Source organism: Mobula hypostoma, chromosome 1, assembly GCF_963921235.1.
Source record: "Mobula hypostoma chromosome 1, sMobHyp1.1, whole genome shotgun sequence".
Classification (NCBI taxonomy): domain Eukaryota; kingdom Metazoa; phylum Chordata; class Chondrichthyes; order Myliobatiformes; family Myliobatidae; genus Mobula; species Mobula hypostoma.
This window is the reverse complement of record NC_086097.1, coordinates 174,574,450-174,601,643: the sequence shown is the minus strand read 5'-3', so window position 1 is coordinate 174,601,643 and position 27,194 is coordinate 174,574,450. Positions and strand designations below refer to the sequence as shown.

The window sequence follows — 27,194 nt, the reverse complement described above, 5'->3', positions numbered from 1 at the left end:
AATATAAGGCTAGATGGAAGGAAATAGAATTTGGATTGGTTGACAGTTTTCCTCTACAGGCCTCAATAGCTGACAAAGGATTGATGGCCCAATTGGAAAAATTTTAAAACAGTTGGATAAATCTTACATTAAAAGTATGGCAGAAGGTGGTTAATTCACGTGGAATTAATAACATGTTAAAACTCTTGAGATGGTGTGCATATGATACCGAATTCCTTCCCAACAGAGGAGATAAAAGATTTGAACTATGGATAAAGAAAGGTCTTACAACCTACCTCTCATTTATACATAAAAGAGTATTACAAAGTTTCCAAATCCTGCAGGACAAACATGGCCTAGAACACAATGACTTTTTTAGGTACCTTCAAGTATGAAATTATGTTAACCAGAGTTGCAGATATACAGACCTATCAACAGTAGAATTAGAATTTTTCAAGATTCTTAATTCGGCTTGCAGTTCAATGCCTAGTAAATCAGTTTCTCGATTATATAATGCACTCTCCCATGCTAAAAATGTAAACACATTGTATATTAAAGAGAAGTGGGAGAAAGAAGCGGGGTTGGTACATTCAGTGGAGGCTTGGGGGAAAATATGCAGCTTTCAGTGGTCTTCGACTAATTCTTTGACTTGGAGAGAACATTGTTGGAAAAATATTATAAGATACTTCAAGACCCCATATCAGGAAAAATATAAAGATACAAACGTGACGTGTTGGAGAAGGTGCGGCTCCAAGGAGGCAAATCATTTCCATATTTTCTGGGATTGTCCTAAATTAAGTCTATATTGGGAACGTATTCATAGAACATTAGTTAAGGTACTTAAGACCCAGATACCTCTGAACTTTGAGAGGTTCTATTTGGGGCATGTATTGTTTCTTGAACAGAAGAAAGATATAACGTTGCTGCAGGCCCTTTTAGCGGCAAGTAAGAAATCAATCACTAGAAAGTGGCTAATTCCAAAACCACCTACATTAGAAGATTGGTACGAAATTATCTTGGAAATATTTAAAATGGAAAAGTTGACTTACTCCCTGAGAATTCAAAAAGAAAAATTTTATCAAATTTGGAATAAATGGATTGAATATATAACCCCAATGCGAGCAGACTTTAGATGACTCTCCTAATGAATTATACTGCTCTTCTAATCAACACAGTAATATTGCTAACGTAAGCACCCCTAGTCTAAATGTTTACTGTTTTTGTTTTTTTTTGGAAAATAGAGAATTAATACAAGTAAAGGAAAAGATTTGGGTCAGGGATAAAAAATGATAAAATTAAGTAAATAAGTACATAGGGATTGGATAATTATGTTTGGGGGCAGGAGCAAGTATGAACAAGTTAGGATATAAACACTCACAATGGTTGTTACATAGGCTTACATACAACATTTTGGACCAGAAGAAATGATCCAGAAGAGATATATGGAAACTATTACTAATCCACTATTATTACTATTTTTCTTAATAATTAATACCATTACTTAGCCTAATAGATTAGAATTTCCACTGTACATAATTATCTATTTAAGTGTCTAATTTCTTTTTATATCATCTCAATGTGTCTTTAAGAATGTATAAATAATTATAGTTTTATACATATAAAAAAATGGAAAAGGTTATACATGTGAAAAAAGTACATGATACTTGTGAATTCCTTATCCAAATAAAAATAAAATTTAAAAAAAAAGAAATTGAATTTGGAAACTGTGTGGAACAAGCTGGCAGCGAAGACATGTTCCCAGAAAGGATACTTGTCTCCGGTAGCAGAACTGGGTGAGCATGTGGTGGAAGAGCCGGAGGGCAGCAGAGATCACAAAGGGGGAGCATTTATTGAATTCCTGTCGAAGGGAAGATTTAAACTTCTTCAGGGTAGATATCTCTGGAAGAGATGTGGCAGCCTAGGAATCCAATCACAAACAAGAGAAAATCTGCAGATGCTGGAAATCCACACAACACACACAAAATGCTGGAGGAACTCAGCAGGCCAAGCAGCATCCATGGAAAAGAGTACAGTCGACATTTTGGGCCAATACACTTTGGCAGGAATGGAGAAAAAAGGCTGAGGAGTAGATTTAAATGGTTGTGGGAGGGGAGAGAGAAACACAAGGTAATAGGTGAAAGCTGAAGGGGGAGGAATGAACTAAAGAGCTGGGAAGTTGATTGGTGAAAGAGATACAGAGCTGGAGGAGGAGGAGGAGTCTGACAGAAGAGGACAGAGGTCATGGAAGAAAGAGAAGGGGGGAGGAGCACCAGAGGGGAGCAATGGGCGGGTAAGGAGATGGGGTGAGAGAGGGAAAAGGGGATAGAATATGGTGAAGGAGGGGGGAGTTACTGGAAGTTCGAGAAATCGACGTTCATGCCATCAGATTGGAGGCTACCCAAATGGAATATAAGGTCATGTTCCTCCAACCAAAGTGTGGCCACACTACAACATTGGAGGAAACCATGGATAGACATATCGGAATGGGATTGGAAGTGGAATTAAAATGGGTGGCCACTGGGAGATCCTGCTTTCTTTATCCAGCCCTGCTGAAGGGTCTCAGTCCAAAACGTCGACTGTACTTTTTTCCATAGATGCTGCCTGGCCTGCTGAGTTCCTCCAGCATTTTGAGTGTATTGCTTGGATTTTCAGCATCTGCAGATTTTCTCTTGTTTGTAGATGGGATAGAGTTTGTCAAATGTATTCTGTAAAGTCTCATTCATCAGTATGTAGAAGTCCCAATGAGAGAGTGCACAAGACTCGATCGGCTATTACGGAACGAGATAGGCCAGGTGATATCTGTTTGTGCAGGGGAACACTTTACTTCTAGTGATCACCATACAATTAGTTTCAATGGAAAAAGATAGGTCTGGTCCCCAGGCTGAGATTCTAAATTGGAGAAACGCCAGTTTTGAAGGTATCAGAAAGGATCTGGCAAGTGCAGAGGGGAAAGGCTGTTTTCAAGATTACCGATTTAGGGAACCTTAGTTTTTAAGAGATATTGAGGCCCTGGTTAAGAAATAAAAAGAGGTGCATAGCAGATATACTACTTCATAACAAATGAAGTGCTTATGGAGTATATGAAATGAAAGAGAACACTTAAGAAAGAAATTGGGAGGGCTAAAAGAAGGCATGTGGTTGCCTTAGCAGACAGGGTAAAGGAGAATTTTAAGGGATTCAACAGATATGTTAAGAGCAAAGGGATTGCAAGGGGCAAAATTGCTGTTCTGGAAGATCAGAATAGTAATCTATGTGTGGAGCCAAAAGAGATGGGGAAGGTCTTAAATGGATTTTTTGTATCTGTATTTACTCAGCAGATGGACACAAAGTCTATGGAAGGGAGGCAAAGCAGCATTGACCTCATGGACCCAATACAGATTACAGAGGAAGAGGTGTTTGCCGTCTTGAGGCAAATTAGGGTGAACAAATCCCCAGGAAATGATAAGGTGTTCCCTCAGACCCTGTGGGGAGGCAAGTTCACGAATTGCAGGGGCCCTAGAAGAGATAATTAAATCATCCATAGCAATAGGTGAGGTACTGGAGGACTGAAGGACAGCTAACGTTGTTCCACTGTTTAAAAAACAGAAAAATTAAACCTGGAAATTATAGGCTAGTTAGCCTGTTAACAGTAATGAGAAAATTATTGGAAGATATTCTGAGGGACCGGATATACAAGTATTTGGATAGACAGAGACTAATTAGGGATAGTCAGCATGGTTTTGCGTGTGGTAGGTCGTATCTAACCAATCTTATGGAGCTTTTCGAGAAAGTTACCAGAAAAGTAGATGAAGGCAAGGCAGTGGATGTTGTCTACATGGACTTCAGCAAGGCATTTGACATGATCCCACATGGGAGGTTGGTCAAGAAGCTTCAGTTACTCAGCATTCAAGAAGTAGTGAATTGGATTAGACATTGGTTTGTGTGAGGAGCGAGAGTCACAGGTGGTTGCCTGTCTGGCTGGAGAACTGAGACTGGGACATGGAGTAGTGTTTGTCATCAGTATCTATGATCTCGATGATAATGTGGTTAACTGGATCAACAAATTTGCAGATGACACCAAGATTGGGGGTGTAGCGGACAACGAGGAAGACTATCACAGTTTTCAATAGGATCTGGACCAGCTGGATGAAAAATGGCAGATGGAATTTAATACATACAAGTACAAGATGTTGCACTTCAGTAGGACCAAGCAGGGTAGGTCTTAAACAGTGAAGAGTAGGACACTGAGGAGTGTGGTAGAACAAAGAGATCTTGGAAGACAGAACCATAATTCATTGAAAGTGGCACCACAGGTAGGTAGGATTGTAAGCAAAGCTTTCAGCACATTGGCTTTCATAAATCAAACTAATGAGTACAGGAGATGAGATGTTATGTTGAAGTTGTAGATGTTGTAGAAGCCTAATGTGAATTATTGCATGCAGATTTGGTCACCTATCTACAGGAAAGATGAAAATAAGCTTGAAAGAGTACAGAGAAAATTTACATGTGTGTTTACAGGACCGGAGCTACAAGAAAAGATTGAATAGGTTAGGACTTTATTCTTTGGAATGTAGAAGAATGATGGAAGATTTGACAGAGGTATACAAAATTACAAGGGGTGTAGGTAAGCAAATGCAAGCATGCTTTTTTTATTGAAGTTGGGTGGGACTACAACTAGAGGTCATGGGTTAACCTCATGAAAGGTGAAACGTTTAAGGGGAACACGAAGGGAAACTTCTTCATTCAGTCATGAGAGTGTGGAATGAGCTGCCAGTGCAAGTCATGTATGCAAGCTTGATTTCAATGTTTAAAATTAAGTTTGGATAGGTACATGGATGGTATGGGTATGGATGGTATGGATATGGTCCTAGTGCAGGTAGACAGGAGGAGGCTGTTTAAGTGTTTCAGCAAAGACCAGATGAGCTGAAGGGCCTGTTTCTGTGCTGTACTTCTCTATGACTTCATGAACCCCTCACTTAGAAGGACAGCAATAGCTGGTGCAGGGGATGATACCAGCTGCAGGTTTCTCTCTTGAGTTACATCATCCAAATTAAAAATATATTGCTGATCCTTCACTGCGCAGTCACATTCCTGGAACTCTGTCCAACAGTGCCAAGGGTTTCTTCACTAAAACCAAGGCACTGGTTCAAGAAAGCTCAGTACCTTCTTTTCAAGGGAAATCAGAAATGGATATTAAATATCAGCCTTGCCAGTAATGCCCAGATCATATGAATGAATAAAAAGAACATCTCTTTCCACCACCTTTTAAAAATTATAGTCAGGCTTGTCAGGCACGACGTCCCCCTTGAAAAGTATTCTGGTGGGCCGGCTGGTGGAGCTATGACATCAGCGCCGGACTCTGGAACGGAGGTTTCCAGGTTTGAACCCAGTCGGGTCTACTTACGAGTATGCTTTCCATCCGTGCTGGGTTGAGTGTCGAGATCGCAACTCGACCTCATAAGATAAAGGGAAAAATACTGCGAAATGTCTGCGTGAGGAGTGGCGTGCCACACAGTCTCTCCCTCTCTCGCTCTGTGCCTTGTAAAGGCATGAAAAAGACATTGTCCCACCAACATTGCACACGCACGCACACAGACACACAGACGCACGCACATGCAAAAAAAAAGTATTCTGACAACTTGAACAACGATTTCAAGGAATTCAGTAACTCTATCCCCAATTACAGATTCTGGTAGTTTTACAAAACCTACTAGAATCTGTAATTTAAAATAAAGTTACTGAACTTCGGCTAACTATTGACAATTCCCCGGTTTCCCTTTCTCACCTTTCCTAATCAAAAAGAACAGTTCCTGTATGAAACTTTAAGGCCAGTTCTGATATAATTGGAAAACAATGTAGAAATTTGCAGCTAAAAATATTAAGACCCACTTAGTTTGCCTTCTAGTGATACAGTAGTTGCCTGAGATATGCATGATTTAATTCTCTAATCATGGCACTCAAACTCTATAAATTAAGTTAAAAGAGATTGCAATGTGAATAAAGCAGTAGCAAGTTAGTTTGAAAACCAAAATTCTAAAGACAACAATTTTTTACTGCTATAATTGCCAAACCACACACAGTATTAACAACATCCTGGCTTGAGTGATATGAATTCATTTGCTATTTTTGGCCTCATTTATTTGCATCATATTAACAGAATATTTTATGATCAAACTCATTAGACACCAACATCAAATGTTGCCTGTCAGCGAAGGAGACAATGTATATTACTAATTGAAAAATCTCTACTTACAAAATCAAAGTCCCCATCTTGTGGAACCTTCCAGTTATCAGGGAAAGGATTTCTTGATTTATGGAAAGGCTCCTGCAGATTTTGGTCACAATTTCCAAGATGCTTAGTACTTTTCTCCTGCTTGTCAAAATAATCCATAAATGCTGGTCTTTGCAATTGTTCTGAAGCATCATTCCCTACAAGGATAAAAACATATTGTTTTCAAGTGTTTTAAGAATCATTCTAGGTTATAATTATAAAACAGAATTTGTTGCAGACATTCAGCTGGTTAGACATCATCCATAGAAAGCAGAACAGCATTAATGTTTCTGCTTTTATTTCAGATTTTAAATGTCTACTATTTTAAAACAATTTTATACTTTTTTAAAGTTCATTCTATACTGCATAAAGCAAAACAAATAAAGCAGAGAAGCAGAAGTATCAAAAATTTGATTAGAACCCCAAATATTGTTCAAACAGCCTTGATTATATTCCTAGATAAATAATGAAATTAAATCAGTTTGGAAATCCTATAATCTGAAAATGCATCTCTACTGCATTTACTTTCATTCTTTTCATCCATTTCTGCTTTCATGGAAAACTAAGCAGAAATAGTGAATTCTTATTGCACCTACTTTATGAGAAGATTTCGTTGAAATAAACTGCACAAATAGTTGAATTTCAAGTTATACCCTGAAATTTCTTTTTAATCACAAATAATGCGACACACTAAAAAGAGAACCTTACTGTTATTTGGCAGGGCATTGTAACTAATTCAGTAAAGCCATTAAAACATTCTTTTTAAACTTGATATTTTTATTGCTGTAGGTTTATTATAATTTTAACTAACTAAAACATTCTTTTAAAATTCATTATTATTATACTACAGAACTCATTATTGTTATTACTATAGGACAGTGAGCCTTCCATCATTGGTAGGGAAATTACTGGAGGAAATCCTAAGGGATAGGAATTTTGGGCTGGCAGGGGCTGATTAAAGGTAGTCAACATGGCTCTGTGTGGTGAAAATTCTAACTTGAATGAGTTTTTGAGCGGGTTGACAAGAAGACTGATGAAGGTAGGGCAGTAAACATTGTCTAAACTAGGGATTCCCAACCTCTTCTATGCCATAGGCCAATACCATTAGGCAAGGGGTTCATGGAGCCCAGATTGGGGACCCCTGGTCTATAAGGACTTCAGTAAAGTAGCTGATATGGTTCCCTCAATGCTGGTTGAGAAAATTGAGCCACATGCATCTGTAGTGAGCTGGAATCAAAACTGGCTTCATGATGGGAGGCAGAGGGTAGTGGTTTCTTTTCTGATTGGAAATCTATGACTGACAGTGCGATCCAAAGATCAGTGATGAAACCCTTGTTGTTTGCTAACAACTTGGATTGAGTCAGATTTGCATAGTACAACAAGAAGCCCGTCAGCACAACTCGTCAATGCCCACTACGATGCCTGCCTACACAAATCCCAGTTGCCCATATGAGGGCTGTACTGGTGATATTGTGAGCAGCAAGAAAAGATACCTTATGCTATAGTGGGATATAAATCACATGGAAAGTTGAGAAGAGCACTGACAGAGATAATTTAATCCTGACAAGCGCAAGATAAATGGAGTCACACGAGGCAAAAATGCTAGATAATAGATTTTGGGAAGTCAAACAGAGGCATATATAGTAAGTGGTAGGGAACTAAGGAATGTTGAGGAACAGAAGGATCTGTTTGTTCCAAATTTTTACGTAATCTTCAAATTCTGCATTAAGTCTCATCAACAGTGAATGTGTGAAATTTCTGCCGCAGAATGCAAGTTGAATCTTAGGCATAGCTTCACATTTGTTATCTTGTAAAATCATAAATCTCAAGAGGAAACACTTGAACTCTTCTCTAAATGAAACTACCATTTGAAATTGTGAATTATGCCAAAGGCATGAGCCAGAACACAGTCAGCTTAAGTTTCTGTTTAATGGTTGAAAATGACAAACAAAATTGTATTTTAGTGCAAAGCAAATAATATTTATTAAAAACTTTAAAAAAACCATTATGTAATTAACCAGCAATAAATGTCTACTCATATGAACATGCATAGGAGAAAGCTGCAATCAGTTGAGTTACTATCCTTACTGAGTGACACAAAATTCTTCAGAAGGTTGGCCAAGTACAGCTTGTATCTCCCTTTAACAGAGATGTCAGAAGAGATGGAACAACCTTAATTTCTCTCAGCTTTTACATTAGTTTGCCTGACAAAATCACAAAGCAGGTAAAGGATTGTGAACGTTTTCAGTGCCTACTCAAGCAAAGTGTTTGGAATTGGACCCAGAGGAATGCTGTTTGCTTGGAAACAGAAGATGTCTAAAAAGAACAGAGTTTAAACTGTAGTTTAGGAAAAAGGAAAGGAACACAGTCCTCTCATCACTGCTGGAGTGGCTTTTCTAGGGAGAGAGTTAGCAGCACCAAATTTCTGGGAGTGCAGTTGATGCCCAATCTCACCTGGTCCCTGAACACCACCTCTTCGGTCAGGAAAGCAAAGCAGTGTCTCCACTTCCTGAGAAGACTGAAGTGTGCAAGGTCCCCTCCCACCCACTCTAAGCATTTTTTACAGGAGCATCACTAAGTATGTCCTGACCAGCTACAGTATTGTCTGGTATGGGAATTGCAAGGCATCTGACCTCAAGTCCCTATAAAGGATTTTGAGGACTGCTGAGAGGATCATCGGAGTCTTTCTTCTACCCATCAGGAGCATTCCATGCACAGGGCCCTTAGCATTATCAATGATCCCACACATCCATTCAAAGTTTTAGCACAGGCAGGGCAGATGGAAAGCTACTGAAATAATGTGCTTGTTTCAAATATTGAAAAAAATTGAAACAGTATCCACTTCTGTGTATAGTCTTTGTATGCACCTGGGAGGTGCTCAATGCCCTCCTGGGAGTACCTTCACTATTTTGAGCAATCATAGGCTAAGAATTCCTGTGAGTCAGTGAAGGTGCTGCATAATTTTCTCTGTCCTCCTAGAAATCTCTTGCCATAATAAAGCTCAGAACAGCATTCTTATTTTGCTTGTCCAGAGCTAGTCATACTGATGACCTTAGATTTAAGTGTGCAGCCGGTAGTTAGACAGAACTCTACTAAATTCTTGATACGGCAGTCAGTAAGCTCCTAATAATTTAGTAGCTCAGACTTACCATCCAGGAAGGCAGCATCTTTTTTTTAAGCCAATAATATCTCTTCAGTTTACACATTTAATCACTACTGCCATTCACCCAACCAAAAGCCCAGAGACAGATAAATAGATAGATATATAACTGTCTTTTAAAAACTTCCTTGCATCAAGCTGCAGAATCTAAAACAAATACTAAGCACTGCACTTAATTCTTTCATTTTCAAGTCTGCCTAACATAATTGTTTTCTGTTTATTGGCAATATAGATGAATATGGCCTTACAGCCATTTTATCTCATCCTTCTGTAATCCCAAGGTCAAATTATATAACTTTAAGGCAAATACAGCAACATAATTACAAGAGAGCCATACAAATCACTAATAATTGAATGTTACACCATATGTTAGAGAGATAAAAGCTGGAATGGTTTATCACCTTCTTTAGAAGTCCAAGAACAATTTAATTTTGTCAGAAATTTTTGGTTGTTGTTGCTCTTTATAACTTTGGTAAATTGCCCTTGTTACCCAAAATGTTGGTATTTGCTGTGTTACTGGTTGGTCACTATTCAACATTTTTCGATAAGAGAACTCAGTTGTCCATATAGAGCCAACCTGTGGCTAAATGCGGTAAGTACATCTGGATAACTGAGTTAATAAAATTACCATGGAAATAATGGCCCAGATTTTGCGGTCTGTGGCAGGCATGATGCTCACACTAATCTCAATGAAAAATTCACAGCCGTTTCTGTGACATGCTTTTCCAACATCAGCTATTATCAGACACCAGTGGCAGGCAATTATTGGAGTCACCTACCATGCTAAGCAGTCTTTAAGAAAATAGGGAAATTTTCCTTCCACATTTATATTTTTGATCTTCACCTCCCTTTGTCATTGTATCCCTATGACTTATATTTGTTGAAAATGATTACGGTGTTTGTATTTTGCACAGATGATATTTCAGTCTTATTGCATGGGGCTGCAGTGGAGTAGTCAGAGATTGGAAGGTAGTTCAGAGCAGTTGAACTATATTGGAGGTGGAGAAACATTAATTATCATTACAATGATAGTCAACATTGTCACTTTCTCTGATCTTTAAAAATGCTTTTAATGTACACTTATGTATTTACATTTCAGATACACAGGAAGATGGAATTGAGTTATAAGGAAAACAGCATCGGGATGATACATGAGCAAAATCATAAATCAGTTTATGAAAACTTCCTTTACTATATTTAACAAATGTTACAGAAAAGCCACAAAATATGCAATTTCTTAAGTACTATGCAGATATCTATGATGCAAAATCATAACACCTCAAAGTTTTCAAAGATAAGTAGCTTGTATCCTGCAAACTACTATTTTAAAATCTGAAGAAAGATAAATATCTTTATTAAGCACTTTTTATGATACATCAAAGTACCCTACAATCAATAATATCTGCTGAACCTATCTATGCTGGAATGTAATAATCCCTACTGCTCTCTGGCAATAATGGCTCACATCCCAAAAAACACAAACCACTTCCAGTACCCTGGGTGCAACCTCTTGTCAAAGAGTAATGTTAATATTAATTTCATAGCTGTCCTCAATGTGTCAGCATAATTGTTGGTGATTAAGGAAAAGGATCTTTTAAGATCAAAACTTTAGACTTGAAACAAAACTTAGGATCCACTGGGCAGCAGTGCTCCTTGGCCTCCTATTTGCTTCTGAGAGCTCGTCTATCACAGAAAGCACAGCAGAGTACTGGACAGATACCACCAATGTTGCCTCAGGAGGTATTTCAGAGGAGATTCACAAGGATGGTCCTGAATATAAATGGATTGTCTTATGCTGAAGATCTGCATTCACTGGAATTCACAAAAATGAGAGACAAACTTATTGAACAATATCGGTTTATGTGGGTTTCAGTGACTTGATAACTGCTATGAGAATTCTTCAGTGCATGGTTGTGGAACAATCTAGGATAATAAATGCAGGCTGAATCACTGAGTATACTCAAAACTAGGAGATTTATCATCAGTAAGGAAATCAAGCATTATGGGTATAGGATGGGAAAGTGGATGAAGAAAGTTCTATCAACCATGATCTTATAAAATGACAGAGCTCTAAGGGGCTGCTATATAATTTATTCCACCTCCTACCTCTTTTAGTTATGTTGAGAGAGAAATAATTACAGGTGAAACAACAGAAACAACTATCCTGCTCTTTTCAAAATATTGTCCATCCAGGGGAACAAATTATCATCTCATCTTATCAACTTTAAATGACAGACATCAGTGCAGTACTCACTGCAGTACTACAGTGTCAGCCTTTGTGTATTTTGATTTAATCCATTAGCTAAGAGCCAGGAGAGCTACTTGCACAGAGGTACAGCTCTTTGGTTCAGAAGGGCCTGTTCCACACTGTATCGCTAAATAAATAATACTAACTGAGTCATGGTAATAACACAGAACAGAATAACATGTGGTCAGAAAAGTGCTGCGTAAACAGACATCTGGAAATACACCCCATGAGAATTAATATTCTTAAGGGTCAAAAACAAAGGAAAAGATTCACTTTGCTTCAAAGCTCATTTCCTAATTTGGTGCTGCATGGTGTAAATCTAACAAATAAGTCAATACAAAGAAAAATTAACCAGGAGTTTAAAAAAATCACAGTTGGATACGTGTCAGTTTTTGTAGCCTATGATTTAGCAAAAGTAAACTGAAACTGGTTGGAAAGACAGCAATGTCAGGGCTGTGAGAGACATTCAGGTTCTACAGAAAAGAGATTCAGAGCAAACATGTTATTACAAAACTGTTAAGACCCTAAACCTTAAAACCTATGAATGTCTGGAATGGAGCAGAACAAAGGTAAAAGAAGGATATGTAAGGTACCCGGACTTCAATGCTGTAGGAAGCCCAAAACTGAAAGTATAGAGCGGTTATTAAAAAATTAAAAGCAAGTTATTTTATAAATACATGAAGAGCAAGGAGATCACAGTGGAAAGAGTTGGGCCTTTTTGATACCAAAGAATCACATGAATAGAGACTGAAGACTTGTGTATGGCTTCACACATCTTTAGAAGAGTGGAATCATTTAAATAATTTACCTAAGGAAGACCTGGGTAAAATTTTAAGAGGATAAAAATGATGGAGTAAATATTAAGTTACTTAGCAAATTTGTAAGTAGATTGAACTGTCTGTCCAGAAATATATCCTAGATTCTTAAGAGAATCAAGGCAAACATATTCCAGAGTCTGAAGATCATTTTTCAATACTCCATTGCTGGTGTATTACTGGAGGACTACTAACTCGGCACCACTGTTTAAAAAGGGAGAACAGGATAGTCCAAGTAATTACAGGTCATTTGGCATGATGTCAGTGCTAGATAAATAAATCAAAAAATACTGGGTTGCAATATTAGACATCATTTGAAAAGCACTAGATTAATCGAAGGCAGCATGGATCAGAACTAGGTTTATTATTACTGACATATGTCATGGAATCTGTTGCCTTGCAGCAGCAGTGTAGTGCCATACATTACAAAAATTATGATAAGCTACAATAAGAAATATATTAAAAAAAATTTTTAAAATAGTGCAAAAAGAGAGCAAAATCGTGAAGTAATGTTCAGGGACCATTCAGAAATCTGATGTCAGAGGGACAAGAGCTGTTTGTAAGATGTTGAGTGTGCATCTTTAGGTTCCTTTACCTCATCCCTGATAGTAGTAATGAAAAGAGGACATGTCCATAACACAACAGGAGATAGGAGCAGAATTAGGCCATTCAGCTCATCGAGTCTGCTCTATCAATCCATCATGGCTAATCCCATTCCCACTCAACACCATACACCTGCCTTCTTGCCATATCCTTTGATGCCCTGACTGATCAGGAAACCATAAACTTCCCCCTTAAATATACTCATAGACTTGGCCTCCACCAGTCTGTGGCAGAGCATTCCACAGATTCACTGCTCTGTGGCTAAAAAAATTCCTCCATACCTCAGTTTTAAAAGGTCACTCCTCAATTTTGAGTCCGTGCACTCTAGTTTTGGGTACCCCCACCATAGGAAACATCCTCTTCACATCCATCCTATCTAGTCCTTTCAACATTAGGTAGGATACAATGAGATACCTGCATTCTTCTAAATTCCAGTGAGTACAGGTCCAAAGCGGTCAAATGCTCCTCCAATGTTAACCCTTTCTTTCCTGGAATCATCCTCGTGAACCTCCTCTGGACTCTCCAATAGCAGCACATCCTTTCTGAGATATGGGGCCCGAAACTGTTGGCAATACACCATGTGCAGCCTGACTGGTGTCTATTAAAGCTTCAGCATTATCTCTTGGTTTTTATATTCTATTCCCCTTGAAATAAAAGCCAACATTGCATTTGCCTTTAACACAGACTTAACATGTAAATTTAACCATTACAAGTCTTACACGAGGACTCCGAAGTCCCTCTGCAGATCTGATGTCTGAACCTTCTCCCCATTTAGATAATAGTCCACACTATTGTTTCTTTTTCCAAAATGCATTTCCCAACACTGTATTCCATCTGCCGCTTTTTGCCCATTCTTCCAATTTGTCTAAGTCCTGAAACAATCGCATTGCTTCCTCAGCACTACCCACCCCTCGACCAATCTTCATATCATTCACAAACTTTGCCACAAAGCCATTAATTCCAATTTCCAAATCATTGACGAACAATGTGAACGGCAGTGATCCCAATACTGACCCCTGAGGAACACCATTGGTCACTGGCAGCCAACCAGAAAAGGCCCCTTTTATTCCAGCTCACTGCCTCCTGCCTGGAGTGAGCCATTCCTCTATTCACGCCAGTATCTTTTCTGTAATGCCATGGGATTTTATCTTGTTAAGCAGCCTCATGTGTGGCACCTTATCAAATTCCTTCTGAAAATCCAAGTAAATGACAATCACTATCTCTCCTTTGCTTGTTACTTCCTCGAAGAATTCTAACAGATATGTCAGGCAAGATTTTCCTTTACAGAAACCATGTTGACTTTGACTTATTTTATCATTAGTCTGATAAAAGGTTCTCAGGGTGGGGGTCCTGAATGATGGATGCTGCGTTTTTGAGGCATTGTCTTTTGAAGATGTCCTTGATGGTGGGGCAGCTAATACCCATGCTAGAGCTGGCTGAGTCTACAAACCTCTGCAGCTTTTCTCGATCCTGTGCACTGGAGCCTCCATACCAGGCAGAATGCTCTTTGCTGTACATCTGTGGAAACTTTCCTGAGACTTTGGTGACATACCAAAACGCTAGCAAGGATCTGTTATAGAGAGACTCGGGATGATTAGTTTCATGGTGTCCTGGTAAATGATGTAAAAACAATGGGGTCCAAGGGGAAGTGGCAAGTGGGACAGTAACAACATACAAAGCTGCAGAGACAGAAGACAATTTCAGTTAGAGTTCCATCAACTTCCATGAAGGCTCCTTTCTACTGAAATTTAGGGAGCGGAATTACACTTGTTTTTGATAATAAAAAAAATGTAGCTGCCTGGTTGATAATATGAAGAAAGCTGCAGACTATACTGGACCTGTCAGGTGGGTAAAATATGGGCAGAGAAAAGTGGGTAAAAAATGGGCAGAGAAAATTTCATGCCGAGAAGTATGAAGTTATGCATTTGGGGAGAGCATGAAGTCAAAAAAATAAAAATGAACTGGTTGGATAGTAGAGGGCTAATGCCCTAAATACAGTGGCATGAACATTTTTCCACAGTTAGGCTTAGGTGTCGTTAGGCATTGAAAGCAAGACATGATTGCAATGGATACAGCATTGGATATAGTCATTACTGAAATTTAGCTATGAGAAATGAAAATAAATTTTAAAAAGCACAGATGGTATAAATCTGAAATAAAATCAGACAATGCTCAGCAGAACACGTAGTATCTGTGAAAAGAGAAACAATTAACAGTTCAGGTTGAAGACCCTTGGGTGACAAAAGGCCCTTCAACCTGAAATGTTAACACTATTCCTATTTCCAAAAAATGCTACCTCGATAGACTGGAGTCCTTTCTTAGGAACAGAAGAGGTGAAGGGGAGATGTATCTGAGTTGCAAAAAATTATGATAGGCTTTCATGGAGTGGATGGGGAGGATAAATTATGGAAGAAAAGATAAACATTGGTTTAAGAATTAAAGTAGAGTTATGGGAACATTTACAAGGGTAGTAGGGAGGCAAACTTTCAGTACATTGAAAAGTAATTGGATATGCACTCAAAATGACACAATCTTCAGGACTGAATGCCAAGGGCTGGAAGTAGAATCAGGTTAGATCAATCTTTATTAGCCTATAAGACATCAACTATTAAATTTTATGATTGTATTAAATTCTGTTTAATTATTGGAATAGATCACAAATTAAATAATATTATGAATACTTCACTGGAAAATCACAAGGCTCACATATACCATCAACGGCTTTCGGATTCATGAACTGAACAGCAAAAATAGATGATCAATTATTTTTAAATGAACCAAGTACACTCTGATGTTCTAACTCAAACCAGTGGCTTACTAAACATCTGAACATCAAATGCAAACCAAATGTGAATGCTAAGAACACTTTTCAATCACTGCATTTTGATTTTATGATAGCTTTTCTATATCTGAATTTAATTTGAATTCCAAGAAGTATAACAGCTAAAACTATTTGCCTTCTTTAAAATTTATTTCATCTTTACATTCCTGCATTTCCTACTTCCATTCAGTTTCCTTAACTTAAAAGGCAAACAGATGACTGTTTGCTCCAAGGCATATTTTAACGCTAGTTTTGCAGCCACTGCCAGTTATAAGTGTCCCACATGATATGAAGCTCGCCAACTTGTTTTTATTGGCCATTGAACAGCAGTACCAAGACATTACACACACATGACACAACTAGATGCAATACACTTATTTTATTAAATCTAAAACATCTGACTATAGGTGTTTTGCCTGTTTTATGGGTTTTTTTAAATCAAGATATCAAGCAGGCATAGACATAGACATGACAAGTATTCTGACAGCATCCAGCTCTCCACTCATTTTCAATTTGCTCATTGTCTGTGCTATCAGACTCGTTGTCTGATATCCAGTCGTAGATGAGTTGCAACTTCCTCTTATCAAAAATTGTAAAGACTGAAGTAATCCTTTCTGTCTCAAGTACACGGTTGCAAGTGACAGGTGATAGAGTCAACTTCAACTAGACCATTCCAAACCTTACCATCCCATTTAATACCTTTTTTTCTGAACTGCAAATCCCATGAATATTTCAGTCTTGGAATCAACTAAATCCATGGCTCCAAATTCAAACTACTCCTAACTCACTCTCATATGCTGTTGAAACAATTTATCCAATTATCACAGCCAGACAGAAGTTTGCAATTCTGGACAACCACGGTGCTCTGCAAACTGGGGTACACCAACTTTTTCCACTTGCACCCAAACCTGTTGTCCATCACTCCTACATTTATGAACCTGCTATTGGTTTGTAGTCCCACATTAGTTGCTAGACACCCAATATTCACATTTTACAATTCTCATAATCATGTTTAAGTAGCTTTATAGCTTTTTCTTTGCATGTGTGTCTGTCGGTGAGGGGGGCGGGGAGGAAGAGACGGACCTAGGACCACTCAACAAAATCCATCCCAAAGTCTATACACTCTAAACAGAGTAATTTTGTTATTTTATCTGTTTTAGTACTTATTTATATACCATTACCAAATTTCCATTCATCATCCAACCAAGGTATAGTAAGCTACAGAGCAAATGCTGGAAATGGAGGCTTGGTATAGGCAGGTACTTGATGGTTGGCATGGATATCCTGAGCCAAGGATCAATATGTCTTTAATACATATTAACTGAAATCAAAGCATCTAAGCTGACAACAAAAAAAAAAGGTTTTCTCTATTTCAGTGCAGAATGTTATAAAAATTGCTGAATACACACGTATCCTGCATGGAGAGCTCTTATAAGGCAACACATTTTTTTGTTAAGTGCAATTTACTCTGATGTTGACCACAGGGCACTTTGTTTCTGCCACTATTTCTTGCATGCATATGTAATATGTTGTTATTGGACAGTCCAACTGAAAAAAAAACAAGTTCTGAACTTTTAGATGAAAAATCCCACACTGAGCATTGAAGAAGAAAGGAACATTTTGAGGTTGACAATGCTTATATTGTGTTATCTGAAATTTCCAGTGGTGGCATTCCATAGGCATTGACTAAAACCTCTGAACACCAATACTTGCAAAGATCAACCTTGGTACATTTCATAAAAGTAATTATACTTAGCTTATGCTGGAGGACAGCTGATAAGCTAAAATAACAAAACGTTTCATTAAGTAAAAAATAAACTTGCAGCAATGGACAAAGCATTTCTTTCTCTACAGTATGTGCCTCTTAGTCCCAACCAGTTTGATACTAATAATATAATAATCATACATACAGAGTAGTTGATCACATTGTAGAATATGACTTGTGCCATACATGTTACATTCCTAAGAAACAAAAAGGAAAATCATACAAAATATCTGTACTTTGGCAGATACTTCGTGTTGTGTATTAAATATTTCAACAATATTTGAATAATTTTGGAAATATATTGTTTGATTAAGTTTTCTTTGTTGGTAATTCATAGGGATTGAATGCAAAAGTACATGAATGGCAAACATCATTATGCCACCACATCATATGTGCATGCATCACTAAAGTTAAAAAGGAAGTCAACACGCAACTCCTGACTCCACCTTTTTCTTTCAATTAGTTTTATGCTTTGGAGTTACAAAACATAACAGTGGTGATGAGTAGTCTTGAGACAAATCCCAAAAGTGCAGAGAGGTATTCGAGTTTAAAGAAGATTGCAAAACTCATGGTTCATAAACACTGAGTACTGGGTGACAATAATCATAAATTTTTTAAAAAAGCAGACATGGCTGGCTACATCAGAAAGATGGGCACATTTGATTGCATAAGAGATAACTGGAATATGTGTACTGAATGAATTGAGCAGTAGTTAGTAGCAAATGAAATAGCCAACACAAAGCAAGAGCTAGTTTTGCTAAGTTTAATAGGTGGAAGAGCATACAGTTTGTTTGGAAGTTTGACTGTTCCAATCAAACCAGCCAAAATGAGCTCTGCTGATATTGTGAAAATAATGCAGGAAAACTTCGATCTAAAACCATTGCTGATTGCAGAACACTTTAGGTTTCACAAGCAGAATCAAAAGGAAGGGGAGTCCATTTCATCATAAGTGACTGAATGAAAGAGAGTGTCTGAGCATTGTCAGTTCAGTGATAGGCTTGATGATGCACTGAGAGATCATTTAGTGTGTGAAATCTTACAAGAAAGCATTCAAAAATGGCTCTGAACTGAACGACAATGACATGTAAAAAAGTAGTTGAAATCACTGTGTCGGTGGAAACAGAGACTCAACTGAGTTGCAGTCAGGAATTAAAGCGACCGTGAACAAAACTGCAGCATCTAATCAGAAACCACCCTGGCAGAACAAATTGTGTTACTGTTGTGGCATGGGCTAACATACATCAAACCAATGCACATTTAAAGGCAAAACTTGTGGAAATGTATCAAAGCAAGACAGATACCAAGAGCACGTTGGGCAGACAAAAGTAAATGGACTGCACAGAGAAGAGAAAAAGCTAGAAAATCAAGATGCAGTGTCAAAAAGAGCACTAATCTGCATGCTGTTGATTAAATATATAATATATGATAAATATATGATGAAATATATGATGTGACAAATGACTGTGTAGCCTTGTGGTTTAAAGTGTGAAAACTAACAGGAGACAAGCAATATGGCTTGCAGCAGAAGTGAATGACAAATTAATTAAAATGGAATTGGGCACAGCTGTTTCAGTCAGTCCACAAGATGAGTTTACATGGCATTTTAAAGATATTGTATTGAACACTGCAGGTGTCCAACTGAGAACTTATACTGGAGACAATTTGACTCCTGTGGGAATGACATTTGTAACAGTGAACTACAACAGCCAAATAAACAAATTGGGTTTATCTGTGGTAAAAACAGGAGGGCAAGGATTGTGGAGACATGATGAGCTGAGATAACTACAACTCAATTGGAAATCCCTCCACAGTTTGCATGCCCAATCCCCTGCAATAGAGTTAACTGGGGGTGAATTAAGAAAGGTACTGGATGATGCCATAGCAGTTCAAGGATGGCTTTGGAGCAGTTTTCTGGAGTTTCAGTTTTGCAACCAATCACTAAGCAGGAGTGCAAGAAAAGAGCTATCTTTCACTTAGGATCACACTCAAAATTAAAACAGCAGTGCTTTGCGGCAGTTTTTCAGATTTGGACTGTGACTGATCACTGAGTGGGAGTACAACAAGAGAGCTACATTTTCACTTAGGTTCGCACTCAAGATTAAAAAAGCCGTGCTTTGTGGCAGTTTTTGGGAGTTAAACTGCAACCAATCACTGATAGGGATTCATTACAGAGGGTGAATAAAAATTAAGGTAAGCCCAAGCAGAACAGCCATTCTTGGAGTGCCACTGTGTGAGTGGCCTTGCCTCATTGTGCTCAGGTGAGATCAGGCTTGGCTGAGGTAAGTATTTGACAAGTTTCTTTTCTCTTCTTTATTTTTCATTCCTTATCTGTTAGGGCACAGTTAGTGCAGTGAAAATAGCTCTGGGGCAGTGTTTTGTTCTGTGTGTCATGTGGGAATTCAGGGAGACTGCTAGCCATATCTGCACCTGAAGCACCAAGCAGCAGCTCCTCAAAGAATGCATTAAGGAACTGGAGCTGTAGCTCAAAGACATTTGGCACATACAGGTCTGTGTTGGGGTCACTTCTTTTTACATTATGTGTCAATGATTTAGATGACAGAATCGATGACATTGTGGCTATTTGCAGATGCTATGAAGATAGATAGAGGGGCAGGTAGTTTTAAGAACATAACAAATAGGAGCTGGAGTAGGCCATCTGGCCCATCAAGCCTGCTCTGCTATTCAATAAGATCATGGCTGATCTGACCAGAGAGTAATCTCCACCTACTTTCCTACTATGCAGAAATATATCCAACCTTGTCCTCAATATACTTACTGAGGTAGCCTCCACTGCTTCATTGGGCAGAGAATTCCACAGATTTAGCACTCTTTGGGAAAAGCAGTTCCTCCTTATCTCTGTCCTAAAGTTCTAGTCTCACCTACCAGAGGAAACAACTTTCCTGCCTCTATGTTATCTATTGCTTTCATAATGTTATATTTTTCTTCAAGATCTCCTCTCATTCTTCTGAATCCCAGCAAGTACAGTCCCAGGTGACTCAATCTCTCTTCATCTCTGGAATCAACCTGGTGAACCTCCTCTGCACCGCCTCCAAACCCAGTATATCCTTCCTCAAGTACGGAGAGGAGATGGAGAGGCTACTGAGGAACTTAGACAGATTAGGAGAGTGGGTAAAGAAGTGGCAGATGGAATACAGTGTGGGGAAATGTATGGACATGCTTTTTGGTAAAAGAAATAAAAGTGTAGACTATTTTCTAATTGGAAAGAAAATTCAAAAATCTGAAGTGAAAAGGGACTTGGGAGTCGTCGTGCAGGATTTCTGGAGATTAATTTGCAGATTGAGTATGGTGTTCAGGAAGGCAACTGCAATCTTAGCATTCATTTTGAGAGGGCTAGAATATAAAAGTAAGGATGTAATCTTGAAACTTTATAAAGCACTGGTGAGGCCTCACTTGGAGTATTGAGAACAGTTTTGGGTCCCTAATCTAAGAAAGGATGAGCTGACATTGGAGAGGGTCAAAGGAGGTTCACAAAAATGATTCTGAGATTGAAAGGCATCAAATGGCTCTGGGCTCTACTCACTGGAATTCAGAAGAATGAAGGGTTAGCTTACTTGAACCTATCGAATGTTGAAAGGCATCAATAGAGTGGATGTGGAGAGGACGTCTAAGCTGAGGAAGTCTAAGATTTAGGACTCGGCCTCAGAACAGAGGGGCAGCCTTTTAGAATGGAGATGGAAGGAATTTCTTTCGCCAGAGAGTAGTGAATCTCATGGAGCCCAAGTCATTGATACAGGGGGGAAAGCAGGAGAGTGGGGCTGAGAAGAAAAATGGATCAGCAATGATGAAATGGCAGAGCAGACTCGATGGGCCAAATGCCTAATTCTGCTCCTATATTTTATGGTCTTATTGTCCAGATCAATACCCTCTGTTCAAGATAGAGGCTATCTTTTCAAACCTTTCTGGAGGAAACACTTCAGCAAAGTGGACTTTGCTGAGGCCTACTTACAGCTGGAGATGGATGAAGAATCCAAAGTGTTTCTCATCAAAAACACTCACAAAGAGCTTTATTGCTATAAGAGTAGCATCTGTACCTGCACTTCAGCAGAAAGCTATGGGCCAGATGCTACAAGGAAACAAGTAATCATAAAAATACTGATGGATTGTCCTGTTTACCCTTAGAAAGGGAAAATCCTGAAAAATTTACAAAAGAGAACATTCCTCTTGATGTATACTTCCTAACGTACATCGGAGGTCTCCGTATTACAGCAGAGATGATCCAAAGGGAAAGTAGTAAAGACCCCACAATGTCTCAGGTTTACATGCCCACTTAAAATAGCTAGAATGTAAGCATAAATTCCAGTTTCCCAATTTTTACCAGCATTGATCTGAACTTGCCCTTGACGCAGGTTGCTTTATGTGGGAATTGAAAGATATATACCATCCAAGCTGAGAAAGTGTTGGAGGATCTACATGTCAGTCATCTGGGTGTGGTCAAAGGTAAAGCATTCACTCGAAGCTTTGTCTGGTGGCCTGGGATAGATTAGCAAATTGAGCAGCATGCCATGCACTATTGGGGTGCCAACACATCTAGAAGAATGGTACCCAGGGCTATCAGAATGACTTCCTGCAGTCCAGGAATGAACTCCTATAACCACCATGGAGGATGCCCAGAACCTGAGATTGTTTCACAGCCACAAGCCCAAGTCCCATATGCCAAGCATGGAAAGACATTATCCCACAAGAATAAGATATACAGTGTGTGTGTGTATATATATACACACACACATACAGTGCCTATAAAAAGTATTCACACCCTTTTAAGTTTTTATGTTTTATTGTTTTACAACACTGAATTACAGTGGATTTAAATTGGCTTTTATCGCACTGATCAACAGAAAAAGACCCTTTCGTGTCAAAATGAAAAACAGATCGCTACAAAATTATCTAAATTCTTTACAAATATAAAACACAAAATAATTGATTGCATAAACCCCTTCAATATGACACACCAAATCATCACTGGTGCAGCAAATTGGTTTTAGATGTCACCTGTGTGCAGTCAAAGTGCTTCAATTGAATGTAGTAAAAATATACCTGTATCTGGAAGGTTCAACTGCTGTGAGTCAGAATCCTGGCAAAAACTACACCATGAAGACAAAAGAACACCAAGCAACGCCACCAAAAAGTTGGAGATGAATATAAGAAAAGCACAAGTCAGGAGATGGATACAAGAAAGTTTCCAAGTCACTGAATATATAGTTAAGTCAATCATCAAGAAATGGAAAGGATATGGCACAGCTTTAAATCTGCCCAGAGCAGGCCATCTTCAAAAACTGAGTGACTGTGCAAGAAGGGGACTAGTGAGGAGGCTAGCGAAGAGACCTATGAAAACACTGGAGAAGTTACAAGCTTCAGTGGCTGAGATGGGGGAGACTGTGCATACAACCACTATTGCCCGGGAGCTTCACCAGTCACAGCTTTATGGAATGGTGGCAAAGAGAAAGCCACTGCTGAAAAAAAAACTCACATAAAATCTCAGCTAGAGTTTACCAGAAGGCAAAAGGGAGACTCTGAAGTCAGCTGGAAGAAGGTTCTATGGTCTCATGAAACCAAAATTGAACTTTTTGGCCATCAGACTAAACACTATGTTTGGTGCAAGCCAAACACTGCATATCATCAAAAACACACCATCTCCACTGTGAAGCATGGTGGTGGCTGTATCATGCTGTTGGGATGCTTCACTGCAGCAGGCCCTGGAAGGCTTGTGAATATAGAGGGTAAAATGAATGCAGCAAAATACAGGGAAATCCTGGAGAAAAACCTGATGCAGTCTGCAAGAGAACTGCGACTTGGGAGATTTGTTTCCCAGTAAGACAATGACCCCAAGCATAAAACCAAAGGACCTCAAGCATAAAACCAAAAGAGTAAGGACTAATTCCGCTAGACGGAGCAGAGTGGTGGTAGAGGGAAACTGATTAGGTCTGGAAACCAAAAAGAAGCGGAGAGCTTTGAGACTTTCCTGATGGAGGACACTGACTTCTCTAACTTCCACTAATGCCCCACCTCCCCCTCGTACCCCATCCATTACTTATTTTTTTACACACATTCTTTCTCTCACTCTCCTTTTTCTCCCTCTGTCCCTCTGACTATACCCCTTGCCCATCCTCTGGGTTCCACCCCCCCGTCTTTCTCCCTGGGCCTCCTGTCCCATGATCCTCTCATATCCCCTTTGCCAATCACCTGTCCAACTCTTGGCTCCATCCCTCCCCCTCCTGTCTTCTCCTATCATTTTGTATCTCCCCCTCCCCCTCCCACTTTCAAATCCCTTACTCACTCTTCCTTCAGTTAGTCCTGACGAAGGGTCTCGGCCTGAAACGTCGACCGTACCTCTTCCTATAGATGCTGCCTGGCCTGCTGCGTTCACCAGCAACTTTGATGTATAAAACTAAGCACAGCATTTCCCAGTTCCATGTTTTTCTTTCAATTACTTTTAAGTTATTAGAGTTATAAAATATACCACTTGAAATTCAGAATTTCATTGAGGAACCTTCTAAACTTGTTCTGTATTTGCACCTGTGATTTGTGTGGCTGAACGAATTTAAAATGTATGAGTTTCATCAAAACCCGTTCATTTTAACTTCACTGCTCAAGATTGTTAGCCTTATCTTGAATCAAATTGAGATATCACTGGTTCCTGTTGCATCAACATAGAATTGAACTTGAGCTCAATAACTCTGTGAATTTGACTCAGTCCCTGCATGATTCATCTCATCGTACAAAGTTCTGTGATGACCTCTCCATTGGCTTCCAATTTATTTACAGGTGGCCCCCGCTTTTCGAACGTTCGCTTTACGAAACCTCACTGTTACGAAAGACCTACATTAGAACCCTGTTTTCGCTTTCAGAAGGTGTTTTCATTGTTACGAAAAAAAAATTCAGCGCGCGATAAAAGGCAGCGCGCCCCAAGCAGCCGCTCTCCCCCGGATTCGGAACTGCTTTGTTTTAACATGTGCCTGTGAGCAGCCGTTTGCAAGATGAGTTCTATGGTATCGGAAAAGCCTGAAAGAGCTTGTAAGGGTGTTCACTTACGGTAAAACTAGACATAATTAAGCGTTTTGATTATGGTGAATGAAGTAAGGACAATGTGAATTTGGCTTGTGGAAGCTGACAAACATGATGTTGAAGAGGTTTTGGCATCCCATCACCAAGAACTGACAGATGAAGAGCTGATGCAATTGGAAGAAAAAAGGATAACAATCGAAACCGAATGAGTAATGATAAAGTACGACTTTAATTTTGAAAGGGTACATTGGTTTAGGGGATATTTGCAGGATGGTTTGAGTCCTTATTAAAGAACTGTGTGATAGAAAAATGCGCGAGGTTCAGCAGTCAAGCAAGCCTTCCACAGCAGACGACGAACCTCGACCTTCGACATCGAGGCAGGCAGAGATAGAAGAAGATGAGCTGCCTGCTCTAATGGAAACAGGTGACCAGATGACACCCCAACACCCAGGCCACGGACAGATACCAATTCGCAGACGATGCAAAGCTAGCCGGGAGGCACACAGCACATCTTTAAGAAAAAAGCCTAAATAAAAATGCTAATTAACTAGGTGCTGCCGACACGTAATTGTCGGCCCAGATCAAAGGCAACGCAATCGGAAATCGGCACTGATCTGGGCTGACAATTACAGGCGGCACCTAATTAATTAGCATGTTTGTTTTGGCTTTTTCCTAAAGATGTGCTGTGTACCTCCTGGCTACCGCTGGACCCCTGCGTTCTTCGCAGCAATGTATTGCTCAGCGGCCCGGAGGGTTAAGGCCACTGCACCACCCAAACTCCGACTCAGCCTAACACACCATCGTGTGCTCGGCGCTGTCTTCCCGATTCCCGTAAGTGATACTACACTGTACATATATTATTTCTACTTTATATCGGCTGTGTATTTTTACGTGTTATTTGGCATGATTTGGCAGCTTCGTAGCTTAAAGGTTACTGGAGAGCGCTTGCGCGTGTTTCTGCCGACGGCGCTTGCGTGCGATTTTTGCTATGGACAGCAATGCAATAATGATTGTGGAAAAGTATTTCTACTTTATGTAGGCTGTGTATTTATCATATCATTCCTGCTTTTACTATATGTTACCGTTATTTTAGGTTTTATGTATTGTTTGGCATGATTTGGTAGGTTATTTTTGGGTCTGCAAATGCTCACAAAATTTTCCCATATAAATAAATGGTAATGGCTTCTTCACTTTATGGCATTTCGGCTTACGAACCATTTCATAGGAACGCTCTACCTTCGGATGGCGGGGGAAACCTGTATTTAGAGATATCCTTCAGAATAGGCCCTTCTGACTAGAATCACCCACTGATTTAACTCTAGCTTAATCACTGGATAAATTACAATGACCAATTAACCTACTAACAGGTACATCTTTGAACAGTGGGATTAAACCAGTATACCTGGAGGAAACGCACATATTTGAGGGGAGGACCTAGAAACTCCATACAGATGATGTTGGAATTGAACTCCGAACTCCAACAGTAACTCCTACGCAACCGTGACCACCAAGAAATGGCTTCACAATCTTTAATGCACATACACACAAAACATTTCTTTTTACCTTGCTGGTGTTGCCATCCACAATACTTGAACCTCCTATGTAGCCTTGGATGTGCTTTATTTGTTCTTCCTTTTACATTGTACTTTATAGCATCTACTACCTTCGTTGACTGTCCATTGGTTCTAGTCTGGCTTTGGATAGCTCTGCAGCTGTGCAAATTACTAAGCACTTTTCCAGAGTTAACTTTGTCAACACTGAGGTCAGTCCCCCAGACTAGACTGCCAGATTCCATGAACAATCCAATCTCTGACAAGGGAGTCCTGTGAAACTGAAATTACCTGTTAATTGCCTTAGCTCCATTAAGAAAATGTCAAAGGATTTTTGCTCCTCCTGACTGAGAAAACAATTGGTAATGTTCAGATGTTTCGTTTCTAGGTGGGTTGAAATGTGCTTCTAAAGTATCTAGTGCATTCTCTAAGGTCTCTTTTGAGGTAGTATAATTACTTCCATCTGTTCTGGTTTACCTATTATAGGCAGCTCAATATAAAGTGAGTGCAAAGTTTACCCCTCCAGAAAACTTATATGAAAATCAGAAGTTTCAAATGACTATATTTTATTCCATCATGTAAAAGTTCACTTGAATCACACAACTCACTGCATCTTAGCCCTTGCCCACAATTTACCTTAATTTTCAGGCATGAAGTCAAAACTCCACAGTTTGATTAATCAGTACTTCAGGTGCCATTTATCAGTATCAGTAACGGAAAGTTAAACTAATAAAGTGCTTTACTAAACAGAAAAATTCCCAGACAAGTTCTAACCTGTTCAACACTAACAATCACCATCAGCACAGGTGCAGCACAAGGCTGTGTGCTTACATCCCTGCTCTACTCGTTTTATATTTATGACTGTGAGGCCAAGTACAGCTAAAATGCCATATTCAAGTCTGCTGATGACAGCACTGTTGTTGGCTGGATTAAAGGTGGTGACAAATCAATATATCAGAATCAGGTATATTATCACTGGC

At 39.2% G+C, this 27,194-nt stretch overlaps 1 protein-coding gene across 3 annotated transcripts in view; it reads right to left on the bottom strand.

The window, feature by feature from the left end:
* The window catches only part of stk3 (serine/threonine kinase 3 (STE20 homolog, yeast)), a 581,025-nt gene that overhangs the window by 89,481 nt on the left and 464,350 nt on the right, over nt 1–27,194 (bottom strand). For all 3 annotated transcript variants that reach the window (XM_063059845.1, XM_063059836.1, XM_063059856.1), the window contains exon 10: nt 6,212–6,387. In XM_063059845.1, the coding sequence (XP_062915915.1) occupies nt 6,212–6,387 (176 nt within the window). The remainder of the gene's footprint in view (nt 1–6,211; nt 6,388–27,194) is intronic.